General features: G+C 50.9%; 2 protein-coding genes across 6 annotated transcripts in view; one reads left to right on the top strand and one right to left on the bottom strand.

The window, feature by feature from the left end:
• The window catches only part of LOC6543079 (protein prickle), a 59692-nt gene extending 48814 nt beyond the window's left edge, over nt 1-10878 (top strand). For all 4 annotated transcript variants that reach the window (XM_015159234.2, XM_026979272.1, XM_026979271.1 and 1 more), the window contains 5 exons: nt 4252-4876; nt 6634-6747; nt 7958-8086; nt 8164-8367; nt 8468-10878. In XM_015159234.2, the coding sequence (XP_015014720.1) occupies nt 4252-4876; nt 6634-6747; nt 7958-8086; nt 8164-8367; nt 8468-10297 (2902 nt within the window). In that variant the 3' untranslated portion in view covers nt 10298-10878. The remainder of the gene's footprint in view (nt 1-4251; nt 4877-6633; nt 6748-7957; nt 8087-8163; nt 8368-8467) is intronic.
• Nucleotides 10879-20249: 9371 nt separating this feature from the next.
• LOC6543205 (odorant receptor 43a) lies at nt 20250-22335 on the bottom strand. 2 transcript variants are annotated; one of them, XM_001970617.2, is made up of 6 exons: nt 21836-22335; nt 21321-21591; nt 21160-21259; nt 20924-21025; nt 20754-20861; nt 20250-20646 (listed from the first exon to the last, which is right to left on the bottom strand). In XM_001970617.2, exons 1-6 carry the CDS (start codon nt 22278-22280, stop codon nt 20542-20544), a joined length of 1131 nt encoding a protein of 376 aa, XP_001970653.1. In that variant the 5' UTR covers nt 22281-22335; the 3' UTR covers nt 20250-20541. The 2 variants fall into 2 exon arrangements, with proteins under 2 accessions (XP_001970653.1, XP_026834535.1); XM_026978734.1 differs by lacking the exon at nt 20250-20646 and having other exon boundaries at nt 20824-20861; nt 21329-21591.
• Nucleotides 22336-23192: the final 857 nt, after the last annotated feature.

Below are 23192 nucleotides of genomic sequence, written 5' to 3'. Positions count from 1 at the left end.
ATAGACCAAAGACAACGACCGCAGAAGCAGCCGATTCCCCGGATGAATGCCGTGGGCCCCGACTTGGAACACACACAGCCACGGATATACACATGGTTACATAGTGGGTTTCGCTGATGGGGAAAAGGGATCGGGAGCAGGGTATCTAGATCTTGGTGGAGTGGGGGACTGGGGGACTTGGCGGCACTGGCTGGTGGGCGACCGAGAACAACAGCCTATGCCTTGATGTATTAGCTACAAAGTTCGCAATTAATTGGCGGCTGCTCGAATAAAAATAATGCCCTGAATCAATTACCGTGAAAACAAATTGGAGCTTCTCCCATCACCGCCTTTAGCTCACCGAATTTGCATTGATGATGCAATTTCTCCAACAGCCATTACGGAGGCGAGGTTCTGGCACGAAAACCTGATCGTGGCGTTGCTGGTGCTAGCATGTTCCGCGGTGTCTTTGGCTCCCAGAGAAGATGGCCGAGTTGGTATGGGGTAGCTCAGTGTTGGGCGCTTGGCACACAAATTGCTGGCATAGCTGCTGCCGAGGCTGTTGCAGCTGTGAAAATTTGCACGCTCTGGAAACAATTTTGCTGCCCGTTAGCGTTAGCAGGGGAAGGAGCACAAAGGCGATCGACTAAAATGTGGCAGCAGCATACTTGCCGCCTGCGATGATGAGTCGCAGATCTTTAATTGGTTTAGTAGTTCGCGCCAATATGCAGCTTTCCAAGCGCTTGAATTGAAGCAGCCATTCGCCAAGGTACAGTCCCAGTTCCTAGTTCCACCCAGAGTCACTAATTAGTGGCCGTGCCACTTGGCGTATGCGTAATAAACGCACCTGGGAGTGGACCACACATCCTACACGCGGCTGGGCAGCGGGCAGGGGACGGGGGACGGGGGACGGGGGAGCTGTAAGTGGGATGCGCATCGCCAGACCGGCATTCTTAATCAACTGCCAGGCGGGGCGAGAACCAAACCGCTTGCCTGCCGGCTGCCAAAGTCAATAAAAATGTCAACACGGCAAATGTCATGTTGACAAGGCAGACAGAACAAAACGTGCTGATTCTGCGGCTGGTGCAGTGAGAAATGCCAAGTGGTTCTGGGTTCCGGGTTCTGTATTCTGGGGAATATGGACATTCTCAGCCGTATAAACTTTACGAGCTTCCCGACCTCTCCTTTCCCATGTCCACCTATTTTTATGGACAATTCAAAAATCGTTTATGACAATCCCTGCGAGCACGGAGCTGCGAAGCTTTTTAATAGAGTTTGTTGCTGTTGTTGCTGCTCCGTCAGGGATAGTAAAACAATAAAAGGATATGTGGAGTGACAGGACGATGGCCAGCAGGGTGTTCCCCCTGTCCTGCCACACAATTGCTGTCCATCCGAGCGACGTCGTAAAACTAAAAGCAAACCAGTCCTAATGGAGCGACACCTGTCCCGCACTAACAAGAGGCCATACAAGGCGACCTTACGCAGAAATGCGAGTATTATATTTCAGTGTACCGAAAGGAACAGATGTAGGCAGGAATACGGAACTGTATGAGGAGCCCCTTAGGAGCTTTTCTCTCTGTGTAAAGTAAGCTTAACCCTGGTGTAACTTTCGCTGCGGATACATGAGTATAGCAGGTATATATCCGAACGATTATTCTTCCACCGCTCTTCCGACATTAACCCAAATCACACAAATGACTTGAGAAACCGCACACAAAGTGCCAAAGTGATTTGGAGCCAACCTTTTGGGCATTGTGCCGGGAGATTGGGGGCCGCAGATCCCAGGTTCCCCCAGCTCTTGGCCATCTGCTAAACTGTCTGTAGCCGCGCATTGAGCCGTCGCTCATCGCTCAAGCTCCGTGGCAATTTGTCAACGCGACCTCCGCATAATGATCATTCATTTGGATGCCAGATAAGCGCGGTCTGGCTAAATATAGGCACTTGCCGCAGATCGCTGCGGCTTGGCAGAGGCAGGAGAATGGGAGGAGCAGCTGCAGCTGGCCCCGCAAGCCCTCAATGGGCCAACTGCGGCTGTGAACTAGTTTTCCAGAGGGCCTAGACGGGCCAAACCAGTTCTCTGGGTCAACGACTGCCAAAGTAATTGAGTCGAAGCCCGGATCTCGAGCCCTCCATCGTCGATCAATGCTAATTGCGTCAACCTGGAACAGCTGCGGGCCAACCTGAAACTGGCGGGCTTACTGCCTGCTCCTGCTGCAACATAGCTGCTCCTGTTGGCCCGCAACAATGTTGCACAACATTTGCTGCACGCAACTGCACTTTCCATTTTGTTCTGCCGCCTTAATGACTTTATAGACCTGTGCCCAATTGAAACTTGCCACAATTGCTGGCCAATTTCGCGCAATTCGCTGCAGTCAACAGGGAAACATAAAAAGAGGGCCAAGAAGAAATGCAGGTCGCACAATAAATTCGCCAGACCCACAGGCTCCCAGGCGAATTTATGGAGTTTAGACACAGTTTCACCTGGTAGGTTGCTAGGTTGGTTGGCTGCTGGAACCCCTAGGCGGGAACTGGTAATTTGGTTTGAAAGCGGCTGATTTGACGGCGGGCAACACTCGGCAATCGGGGTCTCCAGCTGCGACACGTTGCACGTGCATGCCAGGGGATTTGGATACGGTTTTAGTTTGCTAACCCGACCCACTCCCCTCCCAATAAAGCATCCATTACAGTTCCACAACGCATGGCTGCGTTTGCAGCTCAAAAATTCAAATGCCAAACAGTTTTTTCGGGCCATATTCCCCATTGAGTCGCAATCTGCGCAATTAATTTGCCGGCAAACCGCAGAAACCGCCTGGCACACAGCACTCGCCCATCCATCGACACGTCGGTGAGTCCCAGTCCCACTCCTTCCCGCTGGTGGACTAGAAATGGAATTGGAAATGCTAAATCGGGATGTGGCTGGCGAAAAGAAAGAATTCACTGGCTAAAACAACAAAAGGGCGGACAGCATTGTTTTGATAAAACGCCCGCATGAACTCGCATTTCCAGTTCGCTTCAGTTCAGCTCAGCTCAGTTCCGCCCCGGCCACGCCCCTCTCCGCCCACGCCCACTCAGATATATCTATCCGCATACGTGGATGAGGGTTCGTGTGCAGTTACAATGCACAGTTATCCTTTGATATGGCACACAGCAAACTGCCATGAAATGGTGCGTGTTCATTTCCCGATGTCAAAGGACCGATGCCGGTGCACTACGGAAAATAGAGAGCTTTAATTGAATTAAGGTTTGAGGGCCTTCCCTTTGGCCCATGGAAAATATTTTGCAAGCTCCTTGACTTCATCTCGAGTCCGGGAAAAACTAAAGTAAATATTTATGTGTGGCTCAAACAAAAACCGTATCTTCTGAAGGCAAGGAATAGAGTTCGTTACAAAGCTTTATTTTTACAATGTGATTTTCAGTTTCAGACCGTTTTCAGTTCCGTCTCATAACCCAGAATGAATGCATTCTGTAAAGTTTTAAGTAATACACAAATATTTATTATATTATCACTGATCAGCATTTGCAGTCCAGTTTACTCAGTACTCAGGCATGAGTTATTTGGTATTCCATATATGCTAATCTATTATATTTTAATGACTTATTATATAAGCGAAATATTTGTATTTAATTTTTTAAATTGGTTTCCAATCACCACGATATGATTCAGAAAGTGTGGCCTAGGAGTCACGATCGCCTGGTTTTCCACAAATTCGCTGGTTGCAGGGCACTAAAGCCGGTCTAGGATAACAATGTCTGGAAATGGGAAAATGACAACGGCGACAGCCCTGCGGGCGCGACAACAGCAACAACAAGACAACAGAAATACAAAACAACAAAATAGCAACAAAAGCAGCGCAGAGCTGTCGATTTGTTTGTGTGAATGCCGTGATGCGAATATTTTCCATTCCGACGTTGGAAAAACAGCTACAAACTGCCTCCCGCACTCCAACTTTTGTCGCCGTCAAAATAAAAAACGCTCGAAAAACAAACTAAAATTGACAGCTTGTTCGACGCAAAATAGGAAGTGCAAAACCGCATAAATCCAGCGAATTACAAAAGGAATACAATGCGGTTTTATATTACATTAACAATATGATTCGGCTTTGCGGCGAGGGATTACCACATTTTTTCCAGCTTTTTTAACTTTTCCGCTGGCGGCCTTTAACCCTGCACCGTCCAGCTGGAGAGATTTTAATGAAAAATGTTAAACTTTAATTAAATCCCGATTAGTCAAGCCTGGTCGCTAAGCCACGTCCTCCACTCTTCCACTTGCAGGCCCATCAGCCGCACTCCGCTAACGCAGATCTCCTATCTGCAGAAGATCCCCACGCTGCCGCGCCACTTCTCGCCCAGTGGGCAGGGCCTGGCCACGCCTCCCGCCCTTGGCAGCGCCGGCATGGGCCTGCCCAGCAGCTCCTCCGCCAGCGCCCTCTACGCGGCCCAAGCGGCAGCCGGAGTAGTGCCCACCTCCCCGCTCCCCCTGCAGCGCCACCAGCAGTACTTGCCGCCGCATCACCAACAGCACCCGGGAGCGGGAGCGGGAATGGGCTTGGGCATGGGACCGGGACCGGGAGCGGGATCGGGACCAGGATCGGGGGCAGCAGCAGGACCGCCCCTGGGCCCCCAGTACTCGCCAGGCTGCTCCGCCAATCCCAAGTACTCGAACGCCCAGCTCCCGCCGCCGCCGCACCACCACCACCAGCTCTCGCCGGCCCTCTCCACGCCCTCGCCGCCCTCGCTGCTCCACCACCCCGCCGGAGGCACTTCGTCCGCCTCGGCCCACGCCCCCTTTCTGGGCGGACCGCACATGGACATGCAGCGCCAGTCGCACTCGGACGACGACAGTGGCTGCGCTCTGGAGGAGTACACCTGGGTGCCACCCGGACTGCGGCCTGATCAGGTGAGCGCCTTTTCCACCAATTTCCATATCTGGCTCATAGGTAAAAGCCAATTCAAGTCGAATCCTCTGATTTTTGGACAGATTAAAGTTACCCAGTTCACCCAGTTTAAATACATACATCTTAAATGCAGATTCTTACACAAGTAATGGGTATTTAAGTGCCAGTATACCCATTTCCTTGCTTTCTTTCTCCGTCATGTGATACGGTGTTGGAAAAAATAATAGAAACGTAATGATTCGATTTTAAATGTTGTGCTCAAAACGAAAGTAATATTTTTCAGTCTTTACTTTTTAAAATTCATATATAAGTATGTTTCACAATAAGGAACCAAAATATTTTTTTTATAGCGACATAAAGTAGCTTAACCTTAATATTAAATATTTACTAATTTACTTATCAAACTTAGGGCGTAGATCCTAAAGTTTTGATGAACTTCTTTGATGTTCTTACACAGATGCACCTAACATAAATTACATTCGAATTAAGTCTCTGAAATGTATAAACCTAGTGGTGCCCCAGTTTTAGGCAGGCTGTGAACATGTCCAGCACCTCGTCGTACCTAAAACTTGGCCTCCAAGACGTCCTCTGATATCGACTCCGATAAGTGGGACTTCTTGGACGTCTGCATAGTGCCGATTGCAGCGAGGAGGCGAAGTGCCAAGGGCGGACCCAGGATGGCAGGCGAGATTTGTGGGCCGGCGATAAGCGGGATACTTGAGTTATTGTGCGTTATTTTGTCACTCAGAGCGAGCTGTAAATAAATGCACGCGACGGAGCCATAAATCAGCGACTGGAGGCAAGGACGGCGTCGCCAGTTGCAAGATGATGCAGCGGAGTGGCCTGTGGCCAAAGGCGATGGGACCGGCTCCGCTGGAGCGAGAGTCTAGTCCGTCCGTCCGTCCGTGGAATTAGATAGCGCTAATGAGAGCCCGCTCCCAGCAGTAGGACTCCCCCGCCGGCCAGCAGCCATTCCTCAATTCGCATCTGACTTTAATGGCCAATTCAATTGTGGCTGGAGCGGCAGGGCCGTGCTTTTTTCAATTATTTGCCAGGCGCCGCGAAACGAAACGAACTCGTAAATTATTCGCGTGAAATATGCGACAATGCCAAATAAATCTTTCACAATCCGCCCGGCAGAAGCGCCCAGTTGGCAACTCCGACCTCCGAATCGGAATTTTTCGGGGCCTCTGTCGCTTTGCGCTCAACTCTTTGACTTCCGTTAAAGCCATCCCAGCGGATGCCATCCGATGCCATCCGATGCCATCCGATCCCATCCGATCCCATCCCGACGGGCCTATCAGATGTCTAGCAATGCATTTCTTCGTTTTGCCTCGCTTTTCGCTGGGTGACTTTACACACAGAATTGAAAATTTATTTACAGCCATGTGGCAGCAATTTACGTTGATGCGGCATAAGCCATGTGTCAGTCAGCCGCCGCTCTAGCTGGCATTTTCCATTTCCATGTCCCGCTCCTGCTGTCCGCTTCCCGCCGATGCAAGAACGCTTGGCGAGCGTGGCCAATAAAGTTGGCTTAGCACGTTGTGCACCTTTCAACCTGGCTCTCAAGGAGGCTCAGATGGAACAGGGGGAGCTGGGGGAGCTGGGGGAGCCGGCACCGAGAAATCAGCGTAATAAAATCAAAAATCCTGCCCGCTGTGGCGGCTCTTAACCCTTGGTGCCCGCGCCTCCTTAACTGTAATCTCGGCCATTCGGCAAGGTACTTACCATCGCTTCCATCTGCTCTGTTCTCCCGCAGGTTCGCTTGTACTTCTCGCAGATACCCGACGACAAAGTGCCATACGTCAACAGTCCGGGGGAGCAGTATCGTGTGCGACAATTGCTCCACCAACTTCCGCCGCATGATAACGAGGTGAGTACGGGAAGGGGTGGCTCCCATCACAATCCCCAGCCCATTCCCAATCCTGAACCTGAACCTGACCCCAGCGCAGTCCCTCGGGATCGTGGGCCCGTCAATTGTGCGGCATTTATCCCAACTGGAGGAGCTGGCATCGCAGGCAGCACCGCTTATCGAGATTGAAACCAACTCGAATTACGGGCTATGACATTTCAAAGTCAAATTGCGCTGCGATTTTCCCACACACCCCTGCCTGTCCACAGAAGTATCCCTCCCGACCATTTCCCGTTTGGTAACCTTTAATTAATCGGGGAAACAAGTGCAGGCTCAGTCTGAGTTTGGTATTTAGAGCAGCCGCTGACCACAAAAAACTGGCCAAACAAGCCAGGCATTGCTGAGCGGATTGGCGGATGTCAATAGTGCTGCTGGAGGTACAAAGTGCATTGCCCAAGGATAAACAGAGCTCGCATGTAAGGAGGTAAAAGGTTATATCGGAGCTGCTTTATCCCCATACGTTAAAATAGTAGGTACTAGATGTACAACTAGCGCGGTACATCACTGTTTCGGGAATGGGGGTCTGAGATCTGGAGGATGGCTAACGATGACTGGAACACTCATTGAAGGCCAGCTCGAAATAAGAGAAAAGAGGACCAAGCCGAAAAATAAGTGGAGGCAGCCGAAAAAATTTGCATACAACACACAAACGAGACGCTGGCCGTGGACCACAGGCCGTTCTGGGGGAGATGGGCAGGGCAGGGCTGTGGCCAGAGCCAGACCCAGAGCCAGATCCAAATGGAGATGGAGATGGAGATGCCGATGGAGTGGACAGCAGGAGGCTGACGGCGCAGCGTTGATGGGCAGCCTGGGCTACTGACTACCGTTTGCCTTTTGCGGTTTGCTCTGCGTTTCTCCGGGCACCGAGCATTGGGCATCGGGCGGGCCTTGGGATCTGTGGGATGGGATGTGGGCCTGTCTGCCGCCGAGACAAACAATCTAGCCCGTTCCCTGTCCGCGCTTCTTGGAAAGATCACTTCAGGCTGCGGTTCAGCTTGGTTCAGCTTGGTTCAGCCCACCGTTCCGCGGTTCTCCGCTGTCGAGACCCACTTGAACATATGATTTCCCTGTCTTTTCCCAGCAGCTGGGGCAGGGGCAGGAGGTGGAGTAGGCCCCGGGGAAAAGCGGGCGATGGAAAGCCGCAGTTTTCAGTTACTCGCTGTCATTCCAGGTTCGTTACTGTCACTCACTGACGGATGAGGAGCGCAAGGAGCTGCGCCTCTTCTCCACGCAGCGCAAACGCGATGCCCTGGGCCGCGGCAACGTGCGGCAGCTGATGAGCGCCCGACCCTGCGACGGCGTAAGTACTAGCTACACTCGGTTTCCGATGCGGAAACCCACTGGGGCCCTGCATATCTAACTGACCCATCCTCGCAGTGCGACGACCTAATCTCTACGGGCGACATCGCCGTGTTCGCCACGCGCCTGGGTCCCAATGCCAGCTGGCATCCGGCTTGCTTCGCCTGCTCCGTCTGCCGCGAGCTCCTCGTGGACCTCATCTACTTCCACCGGGATGGGCGCATGTACTGCGGACGCCACCACGCAGAGACCCTAAAGCCCCGCTGCTCGGCCTGCGATGAGGTGAGTGATTAAAACTATTGATTTTTGCCTAAAAACTAAATACTTTGGCTGCTGAAGTAGAGCCCCGGAACTAACAAGGAGTCTGATCTCTAATCCGCAGATTATCCTGGCAGACGAGTGCACGGAGGCGGAGGGCAGGGCGTGGCACATGAACCACTTCGCCTGCCACGAGTGCGACAAGCAGCTGGGCGGGCAGCGGTACATCATGCGGGAGGGCAAACCGTACTGTCTGCACTGCTTCGACGCGATGTTCGCCGAGTACTGCGACTACTGCGGGGAGGCCATCGGCGTGGACCAGGGCCAGATGAGCCACGACGGGCAGCACTGGCACGCCACGGACGAGTGCTTCTCCTGCAACACGTGCCGCTGCTCGCTGCTGGGTCGCGCCTTCCTGCCGCGGCGCGGGGCCATCTACTGCTCCATTGCCTGCAGCAAGGGGGAGCCGCCCACGCCGTCGGACAGCTCGGGCACCGGCATGTACACTACGCCCACTCCACCAGCGCAGCGTGTGCGCCCCCATCCGCAGGCGCCCCTGCCGGCGCGCATACCCAGCAGCCACGCCTCCAGCTCGCCGCCCATGTCGCCGCAGCAGCAGCAGCAGCACCAGGCGACCTTCAACCAAGCGATGTACCAGATGCAGAGCCAGCAGCTGGAGGCGGCGGGCGGACTGGTGGACCAGAGCAAGAGCTACGCCGCATCGGACTCGGATGCGGGTGTGGTGAAGGACCTGGAACATGGCGGGCACATGGGCGGAGGCGATCTGACGGACTTTTCGGGGGGACGCGCCTCCAGCACCTCCCAGAATCTATCGCCTCTGAACTCACCCGGCGACTTTCAGCCCCACTTTCTGCCCAAGCCCATGGAACTGCAGCGCGACGGAGTGTACAACTTCAACGAGATGTCCTCGAACCTGGACGCAGCCTGGCCAGCGAAGCCCACAAACAGCTACCATCTGCAGAGACAGCTCCTGGAGCACCCACACACCGCCAGCATGCCGGAACTGGCGGGAAATCTGGTGGCGCCTCCTGCACACATGCAGCACCTGTCCCAGCTACACGCCGTCTCCTCGCACCAGTTCCAGCAGCACGAGTACGCGGACATCCTGCATCCGCCGCCTCCTCCGCCAGGCGAGATCCCCGAGCTGCCCACTCCCAACTTGAGCGTGGCCTCCACCGCCCTGCCACCCGAGCTGATGGGCTCGCCCACCCACTCTGCTGGTGACAGGTCGCTGAACACACCCATGTCCACGCAGTCGGCCTCCCACGGGCCCCCGCATCCGGTATCCATACTCAGCGGCGCCTCCTCCTCCTCGCCGATGAGCGGGGAGCCGGCCAAGAAGAAGGGCGTGCGCTTCGAGGGAATTCCGGACACCCTGCCCCGATCGCGCAGCTACTCGGGCAACGGAGCGGGCACGAGTGGCGGCGGCGAGCGGGAGCGAGATCGGGACAAGGACAAGGAGGGAGGAGGTCGCCATGGGCATGGCCACTCCTCGCGAAGGCGAAGACGACGCAAGTCCTCATCCAGCTCATCCCACCACCGCAGCGGCAGCGGCCATCGGTCGCACTCGACCACTCGAGCCGACACCTATGCGCCTGCGCAGCCCCTGTCCTCGTCCTACCAGGGTCCACCATCGGTTCTACAGGCCGCCAACCTGGTCCACGAGTCGCCCAAAGGACAGCAGAGGGAACGGGAGCGGGACCGGGAGCGGGAGCGGGAACGCGAGGAGTCCGAGGAGTCGGACGTGTGCTCCACCTGCTCCTCGAGCTCCTCCAGCTCGGAGGACTACATGATGATGTACCAGCTGCCGCAGAGGCGCCACTACGGCGGCGTGCGCGTGAGCTATGTGCCCAACGATGCACTGGCCTACGATCGGAAGAGGAAGCCCAGCGAGCTAGGCAGCGAGAAGGACAAGAACTGCATCATCTCGTGATGCCCCCCGCCGGAGGTGTTCCAATCAGAGCCCAGGTTCGAGTACAGATGCAGATGCAGATCTGGATCTTATTAATGTGGCGCCGAGGGCAACTGCATCTCGTGGTTAACGAAGTGGCCCAGCACGCTCGCGGGGATCATTAATTCCTCGGAAGGGAGGCAACTGCCTCTCCACCAAGCAAAATAAAGTTCAACTTGACATTAAGGCGCCTAGCTTAGGTACACTTAGGTACACAAACATACATATGCAACTCCGGAGGAGGAGACCTACGATAAGAGCCAACACTGTTCCAAATACACATCCCTAGTTAAGCTAATTGAAGATTTAACTATATGTATTTTTATGATTACCGGTAGCGTAGCGAAGATTGCAATGTATCTAACCCTATTTATACATCTTATTTATATTTATTGCATCTAGGCTTACCAGATACCCTAAGTATATGCCTAGACAAATAAGTAGGAAGCGTCGGGTTCCTCCAGATCCTGATGCTGACCATTGGGCTAATGAAACTCTACAATAACTTAGACTAAGCGGAATCACTGCATGACATTCACGAGAATAAAGTTCAAAAGAAGTAACTACCAAGGTGTTTTGGGGAACAAGGAGCAGCTACACCAGTTAACGGTTTGTAGTTATAGTATTAACTTAGTAGTACTAAATGATATTAGTATTAATTCGTTAGACGTGCAACTGGATATACATGGCTCCCCAAAAGCGGCTACAGCAGTATATGTTCTTTCCAAATAAAAAAACTATACCTAATATTGACTCACTACCAATTCGGAATTCTAAAATACAATTGAAACTGGGTACTTGGGCAGCGAATTTGGTGACCTCGACGATGGCTGCGATAGCTTCTCTGGCGAATGTGCGGCATAATTATGCATCAGATAATGAATACAAATTACGCGCATGTCGAGCATTTGCATGCTGCCCATCCACCAGAGGCAGCAACATGGAAATTAAAATCGAAAATACGCCAGGCAGGCGGCACTGGCTGCCTGCTAATAAGTTGATGGCAAGTTATGGCGCACCGCTCCTCGGGATCGGATCGGAGCGGATCGGTTCAGATGGGACTGGAAATGGGACTGCAGGTACTGCAGGTACTCCAAGCCGCCGAGTGAGAGCAATCACATGCATGCAACGCTTGCCACAGGGCGTAATTAGCAAATAATGCCGGCCACTCCGATGGGGCACATTACCTGCGGTGGACAAGGAGCCGCGAAGGAGAGTGGAACCCTTGTTCCCGCTGACATTGTTAGATTCAACCACATGTGCCCAGCCTTCTGATTGCATACTTTCCGCTGGTTGCTGTGCACTGAGAACAATGTGTAGTGCAACATAGTACCGCTATTGAGCTCAACCTTTCTCAGGAGCTTAAAAACTTAAAGACACTTGATTACAAGTTGGTGTCAAATTAATATACAATAGACTTAAAAAAACTAAAATATCTATAGCCGAATATAATATAAATTGAAACTGTCTTGTTACTATTACTATTTCCTTTTTATCTGAAGTCTCATATTTTTGTGGCATGAATAACCTTTTCGCTTTGCAATGAATAGTTTTCTCTCTGCCACAGAAGAGTAATAAACTAAAGTAATAAGAAGAGTAATAAATAATCAGTCAAAGGGCACTAGATCGCATCAAAAAAGTTGTATTTTCACTGTGTGCGACTGATAGTCACGGCCAAATCATTGGCGGCCGAGTAATTTGTGGCATGCCCCTTACATATCCAGTTTGTCGCCAGGCCCGACTAATGGCCACTTAATAACGCCCACTCCTGGGCAGTTCGCATCCTCCTCCGTCCGCCGTCCACCGTCCGCCGTCCTTCATCCGCCCCTCGAATGCCACCTGCATGCTGCGGGAATGCGATGGAAAAGGCCGATAAGCCACCGAAATAGTCTGCGTCTGGCATTGATAAGCCCAATGACTTTGGCGTCAACGCACAGACGTACGGAAAATACCCCAAAAGTGGTGGGTTGGGCTGGCATCGCCCTCCGAGTGGAGATCCCAGCCACGCTGGACAGCAGCCCAGCGGCAAGGACTCTCTGGGCACGCAACTTTTGCAATTGTAATTCCGCAAAGTTTCTGCTGCTCCGGAGAGGAGGTGGGGCAAGTGCATTTGCCAGATAGATTTTTGTTGTTAGATGCCATTTTTCGTTATAATCCAGCGATGGGCAGCAGACAAAGGACGAACTCTCCCTACTTTCCCTGCTTTCCAGCTTTCACTCGATGCGTGCGCCTTTGTGTTTTATTGCATGTCATTTCCGCTGCCGTTTCCTCTGGCCTGGCATACTTCTGATGATTGGTCTGCTCCTGTCTGGCGGGCATCCTGCCACCGCCACTGGCTCCGCAAATGCAGTGCAGCCATTATGTTTATCCTGCCACACATACTGCCATCTGCCGGGCACACCAGTCCCCCGGTCAGATGTACACTTGTACATCAGATATGGCTGAATTTATATTCGCATTTCCGACGCTCATTTTTATCATGAACGAAAACTGGGGCCCACACACTCCGCCAGCAAATTGTAAATGTGCAGCTGCCGCACTTATTCTCCTGCCCAGGATGCGCTGGAGTGGAGCACCCGGGTGGACAAACAACCGAGAGTCGGTGGGGCGACTTTTATTGGGGCCGTGACTACATGGGACAATCTGCTCGTGGCACTTGGTTGCGCTTTTCGGGCGGGGTTTCCCGAATTTTCGACTGCGGTTTTCATTGCCAGCTTTAATCGCATTCAATGGGAGCAGGAAACTGAAAAGCCCGCGAGTTCAAAGTTTTAGTTTTAGCCACAAAATTAAAAGTATTAGCCACAAATGCGTAACATAATGGAAGTTCTACGTATTGTTGAAGGATTTCTTCAGTTGTCGATTTCTCTGTAGTACTATTCATTTACCACTGCTATGTAGCGTACAAATAATATTACTTTGTTACTAATAGCTCACTTCTTCATTTAGCTTGGACTTGGACAGACAAACGTCCTGAAAGCTAATAAACATAAACCTAATGAACATTTTGAAATAAATTCGACTAGTTTAAAACGTAGTTGACAGCGAAATTTATGATGTCTGACTGCTTCACTAGAAAGCAACGTCAGTTTCGCACATTCGATTATGAAAATGTTATTAACTTCTGCAGAACGTACGGAAAAATGCGTAATTTATGTGCCCAGAGTCGGAGCTTATTATTGCAGCAGGACTCCAATCCCCCAGCGGACCACCACCCACTATCGACTGGAACGGACTAATGGCGCAGCTTTCAGCAATTGTTTACTGGCCCATTAATTAATACAAATATAAATTGGCAATATGAGTGCGTGCTGCTCACACTCACACTCCACTCACCCAAACAGCCTGGCAGCAAAAACAATGAATCAAGTGTAGGCCCGGATACGGTCCGGTGAAGTGCGTCCGGAGAGCGGGGGATTGGTCGAGCCTGGCGCATAAATAACCACGAAATGGCCGGCAAAAACAGAAATGAAAAAATGTGCACGCATAACACATATACTCGCATTTATTTTATGCCCTTCGCCTAGAACGTTTAATTAATTTTTAGCGTGTTTCGCAGTCCCCAAAAACCAGGCAGCAAAAAAGAAACAATTATTAATATTCGCCTGGCCCAAAGTGCCGCCCCTCCGCCGGTCACGTCCACACTCCCCATTCGGAACCATTAAAGGGATACATCATCATAACTAATAATAATCATGTGCGGACGGAGTGGCTGCCTGGACTTAAAGAGATAGCGGAGGTCGTCCTGCGAAAGTGGGAGTAACTGCGCTCGGCTCGAATGAAATTAAGCATTATTGATGGTGGGACACATGTCCTGGTCGACTTCTCGAGCAACTGTATCCGTCTGGTATTTATCGCACCGCAGTCCCTGCAGCTAGCGAGTCCAACAAGTCAGCTGTAAAGAGGCAGGCGGGCCTGCACAGTGGGGCGAATCCGGCAATTTCCGGATAAATGACCAGCAGTGATTATCACCAGCGGTTCACAAATCAAGTTCGAAGTATATCCTATAAATGTAACCATCGACTTATTTGCGATAAGCCACAAGAGACAAAAGCTTGCCTCCCACTGTGGCGGCACTGCCGTGTGTGGAATGTCAATCTGACTTGCCCCGACTGACTATCATTAGCCGCACTGACTTGGTCTTTGTCTAATGCGCAAATCTAATTAAAGCTGCACTGAGCGGAAAATGGGGACCCCATGTGTGACTCGATGACCGTGAATCGCGCGGAGGTGGTTGGTCACTAGCCAGTCCCCCGCAATATATGCCACAAATAATCATAAAACTAATGTTGCAGACGCTCCAGTTCACTCCCTCCACTAGCCGGGAACTGGCCGAAAACCAGACCGGGTCTGTTTGCTACTTTGTAGCGCATTTATTGTGCTTATATTTTCCTTCTCCGACCAGCAGGACTTTATTTGGTCTCGGTCTGGCCACAGCATTTGTATCTTTGTATCTGTTTCGCTTCCGGTCGTGGCTTTTCTCGGCTTCGCCTGGGTTAGCCCCATAATTCATTATGAATTTATGATCGGCGGGGCTGCAATGTGTTGTTGGCCAAGCATGAGGTAATTTGTAAATGTTGATCAACTTTAAATCGAACAAGTAAATTTCAGCAAAGGAAGTGATCCTTGCGCACGCAAGTTTGGCTTAAAGCGTATGTAGTCATGATACCACTTTCCCAAATCTCTGACATATGCTCTCAGTATTCATATCGAATGTTTCGAAGGCCTTGCCATAGAAAACAGAGTGGAACTTTTAATTAAGTCGGGACTTTCGCTTCCGTTTCGCTGCCTCTGCGCCTAAGTAGCTCGGCACAACAATCTAAATAATTAAAATATGCAAATGCCGCCTAATCCTGCCCAGCGACACGTACACGCAGACATAGCAGACATAGCAGCCCGGAACGAAATGGAATCATAGTACCCGTTCCTCTGGAGCGGAGCGATTTGGGGAATGGACACGAGGACATTCAGACAACCAGCGATTTGCTTAAATTATTCATGGCAATGCAGTTCGACCCGGGGGATAAGAGAGCTCCCAGTCCACTCTAGCAGGTAGTAAATTAAGTAAATGACTGCGCCGAATTCTCGGCGTAAAGTTTGAAGAACACTGTGCAGCAATTAAAGCCCTCGGCGCTCAGATGTATGCTACGATTTTTTTCCAGCCAGCTCACCCACAAGCCACCCAGGTTTCCATACCGCGTTTGGTCTGGCGGCAGCTGATCCCTCTCTGAAATATTCAATTATCGAAGTGGTGCATAGGCATCGTTTTGCCTAATTGCAAAAGTTTTATGAGCAGCGCTTTAAAGCCGAGCATTTTATTCGTGTTTTACAACTTTTGGGCGGTGCTGTTGCCGCGCGGAATGTTTGTTTCCGTTTGTTGTTGAAGGAGGGAAAACATAATTTTTAATTTCGTTGCCCGCAGCGTTTTTATTGGTTTTTAATTTCGCCGCTGCAGACATGGTCCGCGGCTTGTCCTTTTCCAGCGAGTGTAAACAGCGTCCTTAGAAGTTGCTCCTCTGCTCCGATCCCGCCGATTCCCCGGCTCCCGATGCTCCTGCGGCCCATTGGGCTGTCATAAAGCGTTAGCGTTGCTTTGTGCGCTGCGTCGTCAACGATATCATCATCATTTTCATCATCGGCTGGATGGCAGGATGGCAGGATGGCAGGATGCAGGCGTCCTTCCCGCTGCGTGCAAATATGCTTTGTCTATAGCATTCGTTTTAATTTTTTGCTCCTTGTGCTCCGTGTTCCTTTGACTGTTGTTGTTACTTTTTCATTACTTTGGCTTAAAATTGATATGAAACTTTTTGCCCACTCTCGCCAGGGAGCAGGAGTCCTTGCCATCAATACGCTCCGTTTCGTGTTTATTTTGCCACACACATGGAAACCCCAGGGTCCTTCTGTCTGTCTGCTGTTGCCTGTGTGATTGTGGCCAGTTGTTTGGTCTTCGTCCTTGCTTTCATGGGTTTTTAATTACGACAAGAATAACAATATCATGTGGTCCATGCTAGCGTGCTTCGATTCGGCCAGGTTCTCCAGCTTCTTGAAGCCACATTCTCCCGAAATCAATCCGGCTTATGGCTGGATGCATAAATTCCAAATTTAAAGTGGAAATATGTATCTGAGACACAAATAAAATCAAATCTCCCGGGCTGGGGAGCGTAATTCGATTTCTAGGCCGCTTATCTGTAAACTTTATTATCGCATTGGGCCCAGTCGGCAGCCCCAGACATTCCTTCAGATTTGACTCATTGTAGGCATGGCTAAAATATCGCCTAAATATTTGATGTAGCATGCATATGCCATGAGACCCATGCCCATCCGACGCGTAATGCAAAGCCGCTGAAAAAACAACCACTGAGCTGGGAAAAAGCAAGAAAAATGCAAAGTAAACATTGCGCATACGCCGTGATGGCCCCCAAGGCGGCACACCAACACTTCTGCCAGTTTCAGGTGGCGTGGCAAAGCGCTAAACGCTGTTTGCCATTCGGATATCGAAAGTTATAAAGCATGAAATCAGTGCCAGCCACCGCCATGCGATGATGATAACGAGGGTCTGGGACTCGGCGCTTTCCAGGGGCGTCGAAGCGAAGGTAGAACTTGGCGGCATATTTAAATGTGGCTGCAGGGCAGACAAAGGGCGGGGGTGATGGGGTTGCTGGGGTGGCTGGGGTGGCTGGGGTGGCTGGAGCTCCGTGTTTGCATTTCGCTTACGGGCACTGGCAGACAGTCAAAAATGTGGAAAATGTCTCCGCAGTTTCCCAGTTTCCCAGTTAGTCGGCTGGCAACAGGAATTTTCGCAACAGGAATTTCCCATTTGCAGTGATAATCAAAGGGCCGATCAAGTTCCAGGCCTACGGCAGCCACTCGAAGATGAACTTAAAGTTTGGGCCAAGTTGGGCCGCAAACAAATGGAGTTTTCCCCCGTCGTCTGCCATTCTGGACCGCAGGCTTTGGCTCTTAATTTTCCGCTTGTGGTTTTTTATTTTGTAATTTTCTACTTTGTGGCCGCGGGAAAAGGAAGATAGTTGCTCGCCTGTGTAATTATCTGCTTACGCTTCCCTTTTACCATTGCCGTCATTACTGTTGCCTTTGTGGCCATATAAACTTGTCGCTGTTTTGACGTTTTCCAGAAAAGCTGCTTAGGCAACTCCAACTTCCAACCTGCGCAAGCGGAAATGGCACAGAGCCGGAAGTAATTGGCAGTGGCATCGGGAAGGCGCACGGAGCGCCAGGGAAGCCTCTCTAATTTGGTCTTGTAATTAGCAAAGCAGTAATGACCTCTTTCTGGGCCAGCCTCGGAAGTGCAATCGAAATGTGGTCGACGTGCGGCGGGAGCTGCTCCTGGCCAACCGAAGTTGGCAATCTGTTTGGCTTGCACTTCAATTACTTGTTTCAATGCCGCAATTACCATTCGTTTGGCCAAACATAATGTGTCCTTGTCATCGCTGGCTGCTCCTGTGGCGCCTGTGGCGTCTGTGGCGCCAGTGGCTCCTGCTCCTCCAGCTGCAGCTGGAAGATACTTGCCGTAGACCTTGTTGTTTGCACCTTTGCTTTGGCAATTTACACATGGCAATGGCAATAATAAATCAAAAGTGAAAATGCAAATGCAAATATTTTGCAGGCACCAGGCGGCTGACGGCAGACGGCAGACGGCCACCAGCAGCCAGACAAACATCCTGCAGGAAGCTAGACAATGTGGTTGTCCATTGGCTCGCAGGAGGAGGAGTGGAAGGACTAAGGACGCGGGACGCGGGACGGGGCTCTAGAGATTTATAGCAGGTGCCGTTGTAGTTGTGGCAGTTGTTGCAGTGGTGCTAGTTGCTGCAGTGGGGGAGTTCGACACAGAGGCATCAATAAATAATTGGAAAATGAATGCTTTGCTTATGAGAGATTTCGCAAATGACCCGACAGACAATGGATGGAATATTTGATGGGACAGCCAAGGGGTTGGCTGCGCATAAGTGATGGTTAGACCAACAACATCCAATCCACTTTAACTGGCGCCCAACTTCCGGCACTTAAAGCTGGCCCCCGCCCATCTCCCAGGAGGGATGCCGAACTCAGTTCCCTGAATCGACCGCAAAACAGCCAACAAAGTCCCAGCATCAACTGTCACCGAATGCCACAATTAAAATGGAAATTAACAGGGAAAGCACACTGTCAATACGACTGTCACCTCTGACAGCCGGTTGACAATTGCAAATAAGCACGGGAGTTCCATGGTGTCCGCATGGGCATACACATGGACATCGAGAGACGCCAACGAAGCCACTTGGAGGGCTGCGAAATAAACTCATTATAGCAATTTATGCAAAACGCTGCCACCGCAATTGAAAATCCATTTAAAATTGCAAATGCCGCCGAAAAAGTCGGCCACCCAACCCGGAAAAGCGCTCCACCCCCAAATCCGCCCGTTTGCCATGTTGCGGTTGCCACCCGCCCACTTCTCCCGCCGGGTCTCGTGTTGTGTTTGCTGAGCTGCCTTCATTGATGCATATGAATTCAATTATAAAACAACGTATCCTTCGGATGGGCGGGCGTTGGGCGTTGGGCGTCGCAGGGGGCGTGGCGGGCGACCGCGACCGCGAACTGTTCTCTAATGAAACAGTTTTTTGCCAAAGCGAGAGCGAAACTTGTTAATTTTATGCAGCAGACAATGAGGACTCGGAGGACACGTTACGCCAGGATGTCTCCTTCGTTCGGAGTGGCTCATTTACATTTCCGGCGGCATTTGCATATTGCCTGAATAAAAATCAAAGGACCTGCTGGCAGCCGGAGCCAAGGAACTATAGGTGCTGTACACAGAAAGAAAAGGCCCAGTACATTTGAAAGGAAAGTGGTAATGGGCAGTGGCTACTATTCACTAACTATCCGTATGAGTTGGATGATAAGAGTGATGAATTAAAGCCGTTACAACGTTCTGCACATGGGGAAACAGAAGAGTGTGCATATATTTCTTACAGTGTGGGCAGAAAAAGTGGAAGCCCAGAGGAAGTTCACATTTTGCTGTCCAGCGGGCGGGGCGCGTAGGCGTTCACCTGCCACCAAATGGCGGGCGGCAGGCAACATAAATAACGGGCAGAACACAAAGTACAACACAAAAGGCGTTCGGCCGGCAAGTCAACTGGTCCGCACTTGACACCTCATAATAAAATTAAGTATACGCCACTCGAGCCGTGCGATAGGAGCAGCCCGGGCGCTCCTCCTCCAGCCGTCCTCCATTGTTATTTATGCGCTCGGCAGGACATCCAGCGGAAAACACAGCGTGCAGTCGTCCTTCTTTGAAGTTTATTTGCGTATTTCGAGTGCGCCTGCCGCCGCTCATTTCAATTTTCCAGGCGCGCCTTCGTCCTGCGGCCTGCGTCCTGCGTCCTTCGTCCTTGTTCTACTCCTGCTTAGTTGTCCCATGCTGCTGTTGATGTTTATGCTGCTGTTGCGCTGCCGCTGCCGCTGGCAATTGTTTAACTAGTTGGTGTCAGTTATAATGAATTTTAAATTAAGTTGTTATTGCTGTCGGGCCGGCATTAAACGGTCCTGCTCGCAGGAGCAGTAGCAGCACTTTATTTGCATAATAAAGGACATGACTAATGTTAATTAAGTTGCAGCAGACAACGACTAGTTTTTGGCATTTAATTAAAAGCGCCGAAGGCGGCCCTCAGATATTCAGATATTCAAATTCGATGGGCCATCCCGAAAGTATGCAGGCAAATTGAGCAATGAAAAATGCATAGCGCATAAGGCACGAACTAATTCCACTCAATCAATATCAACACTAATTGCCTGGAAGACCAGATATTTACTAATTCATGTCGCAGTGCACATCCTTCTTGCCCAAATTGGAAGCCACCGTCGCCGCAATCAGATGCTTTGATATTTGTGAATCATACTTTTGGGCATCCCGAGCAAACAGAGTGACTAAACCTTTGGACCTGCTCCACATTCGTTTGACTTTATTCTAAGCACAACATTCTGCTGCAATCTACAATCTATTTTGTGTAACAATCTAAGAAGCCAACTATTTGCATGCCAGCATCCACAAGCCAGGCACCAGGCACCAGGAGCCAGGATGCCGACTCCGTGCCAGCAGTCCGATTAAATCCTTTCAAACGACGAGCATATGCAAATGCCAAACAAGCAGCCAGGACCACAGCCAGCAACAACTTTTTGCATTAACCGGATTGCTGGAGGAGTGAGAAGGGATACCCTGGTTTTTTCGGTCGCTCAGCTCATTTGCCGGTGACGCCACGCAGCATGGTGAAGTAGGAGTAGGAGGCATTCAACAGACTCTGGAACATGGCCAAAGTCATGGGGTAAACGTTGCCGACTCTTATCTGCAAGATGAAATGGAGCGCACCGCACCCGGCACCCGCCACCCGGAATGGAAATGGAAATGGATTACAGTCTCGCAGTGACTCGCAAACAAAATGCAGCCGCCCACCTCCAACGGGTGTTGTGTTTGCATCAGGAAGATCAGGAGGGTTTTGCGAAAGCGGGTTCCGGCTTCATACCAGGGCACATTGTAAACGGCCTCCGCTACCCGGTTGTTCTACAGATACACAGGTATTTGATATAAGAAAGTGATGAGTTGAATCGAATTGGTGGGATCACCTCGATGCAAATTTCATTGGCGCGGTTGTAGTAGGTGAAGAGCACGTACAGCATGGTCAGGATGTACATCACTATCGAGATCACCTGGGTGGGTGAGGTTATCTGCAAGCATGAACATCTACAGAAAGATCGGAAAATTAGGCCCAGGAGTGCCAGTGTCAGAGAAGCTCTTGGTCCTGTTGTTTCTTCAAGTTATGGGCCTTCTGTGACACCGGAACTCACAACCAGTGTCCTACAATATTCAGGCAGAAGAGCAGTGAGCAGATTATGGAGCCAAAAATAATGGCTTCCACAGCCACAATGTTGGCCACCAGTGTGTTGAGCTGCCACACATAGCTGCAATGGAAACGAGCAGCTTAGAGATCCCCTCGAGCCCTGACCCTCCCCTGCGGCTCACCGCATCACCTGAGTGTGGTACGCAACGCAGGAGGCCAGCCTCTGGAGGCGCTCCTCCTCTGGCTGCTCCGCTCCGCCAATCTGGGCCAGCCTGTGCACCAGGAGCTGCAGCATGGCCTTTCCGAAGATGGCCAGGCCGGCGAAGAGGCTGACGAAGGGCATGTACATCATGGACAGCAGCAGGGGCGTGGGCAGCTGGGCCAAGTAGATGACTTCGTATATGGGCGAGCTGGTCATGCTCACTCCTGGCAGCGCAACGCCGAAGGGATGAGCTGCAAGGAGAGCAAAACATCCCAAAACATTTATCTGACTACAGGACTTGGGCATTCCTAACTAACTACAATTAAATGGATTTCAGGGCAATGCGCTAACAGATGTCATAAGGCGTTTTCGAACCTATGAAGTTTAGGAATGCCGTCATAACCTTCCGATACTTCGCAATTCGGCAATGTATTTTATATTGTAAAGTGTATATAGCAAGGTCTCACTTATTTACTTAGCAGCCTAAGCACTAACCTCGTTCCTCCCTGAAAAGAGGCGAGACCAGAGCGCCGACAATGTCCAGGAAAGAGGCACTCAAATTAAGAATGGCCAGATTGCGAGCCTCCTGTTCCGCCCGCCGCAGGATGCCACGCCCCCACTCGTCGGTGGAGTCGAGAATGGAGTGGAACAGAGTGGACAGTTGGTCGAGGAACTCCTCGAACTGGCCACGCTTGATTATGACCAGCCACGTGCGCATCAGGGCGTTGAAAATGGCCGAGAAGAAGAACATGTTCAGGATGAAGGCGGGCAGGTCGCCCCACATCCGCAGCAGGTAGACGAACTGCATCAGATTCATCGCAGTCACCGGCAGCACGAAGGCGAACTTGCGCCAGCTGGAGCCCGGAGTGGGGTACAGCACGGCCAAGTGCCGCCACATCCGCACGTTGATGCCCACCAGGCCAATATCCTCGATTGCCATTGCTCCTATTGCTCGCACTTTCTATAAGCTGCTTCCCGGCAGATCCACTCCAGACTGTGCCGCAAAGTGCTGAGCAAATGTCTTTTATTCTGCGCCAATTGTCGCCATCGAGGAGGGCAATCTGCGGGCTGCCATTTCACACTCCGAACGGAAATGGGAGTGCGAATCGAATTGAAAGTGGGAAGTGGAATGGGGAGCGGGAAATGGGAAGTGGGAAGTGGGAAATGGGCATTGGGACTGGGATTGGGATTGGGAACTGAGGCCATTTGGCATTTGTCGTCGCGCAGCCTATAATTTAGCTAATTGGCTAATGATGAGTGTAATGTAATTGAAGTGCGATTGCCAATCCCATAGGGCGCAAAGCTGGGCTGATGGAAATTCAGCCGAAGAGCTTTGCATTTGAAATTTCAATAATGTCTTCAATCGGGTTATCTAATATTCGAAGGCAAATTAAATCGTTCTTGATGGAATTTTATATATTATGTCACCAGAGCTGGATTCCCACAGTACATGTGCTTAACTGTCAGTCATCTTTCATAATTTAAAACAAGATAGAATGCTATAGCCGAGTTCCCCGACTATCAGATACCCCTTACTCAGCTAGTGGAAGAGCAAACGAGAAATTTCAGAACTTTATGGAATATCGGTAGAAATTGGGGAAAAACTTAAAATAAAGGAAAAAAAAATATAACATATTTTAAAAGTGTGGCTGTGGCAGTTAGTGGCAATATTTTAAAATAAACTCTGGAAGCTGCATGCTTAATCTCACCATTCTAGCTTTTGCAGTTCCTGAGATCGAGGCGTTCATACGGACAGACGGACGTTCATACGGACATGGCCAGATCGACCCGGCTATTGATCCTGATCAAGAATATATATACTTTATATGGTCGGAGACGCTTCCTTCTGTCT

This window comes from Drosophila erecta, unplaced genomic scaffold, assembly GCF_003286155.1.
Source record: "Drosophila erecta strain 14021-0224.00,06,07 unplaced genomic scaffold, DereRS2 tig00000055-arrow-pilon, whole genome shotgun sequence".
Classification (NCBI taxonomy): domain Eukaryota; kingdom Metazoa; phylum Arthropoda; class Insecta; order Diptera; family Drosophilidae; genus Drosophila; species Drosophila erecta.
The sequence above is the reverse complement of the archived record's forward strand: the minus strand, read 5'-3'. Positions and strand labels throughout refer to the sequence as shown.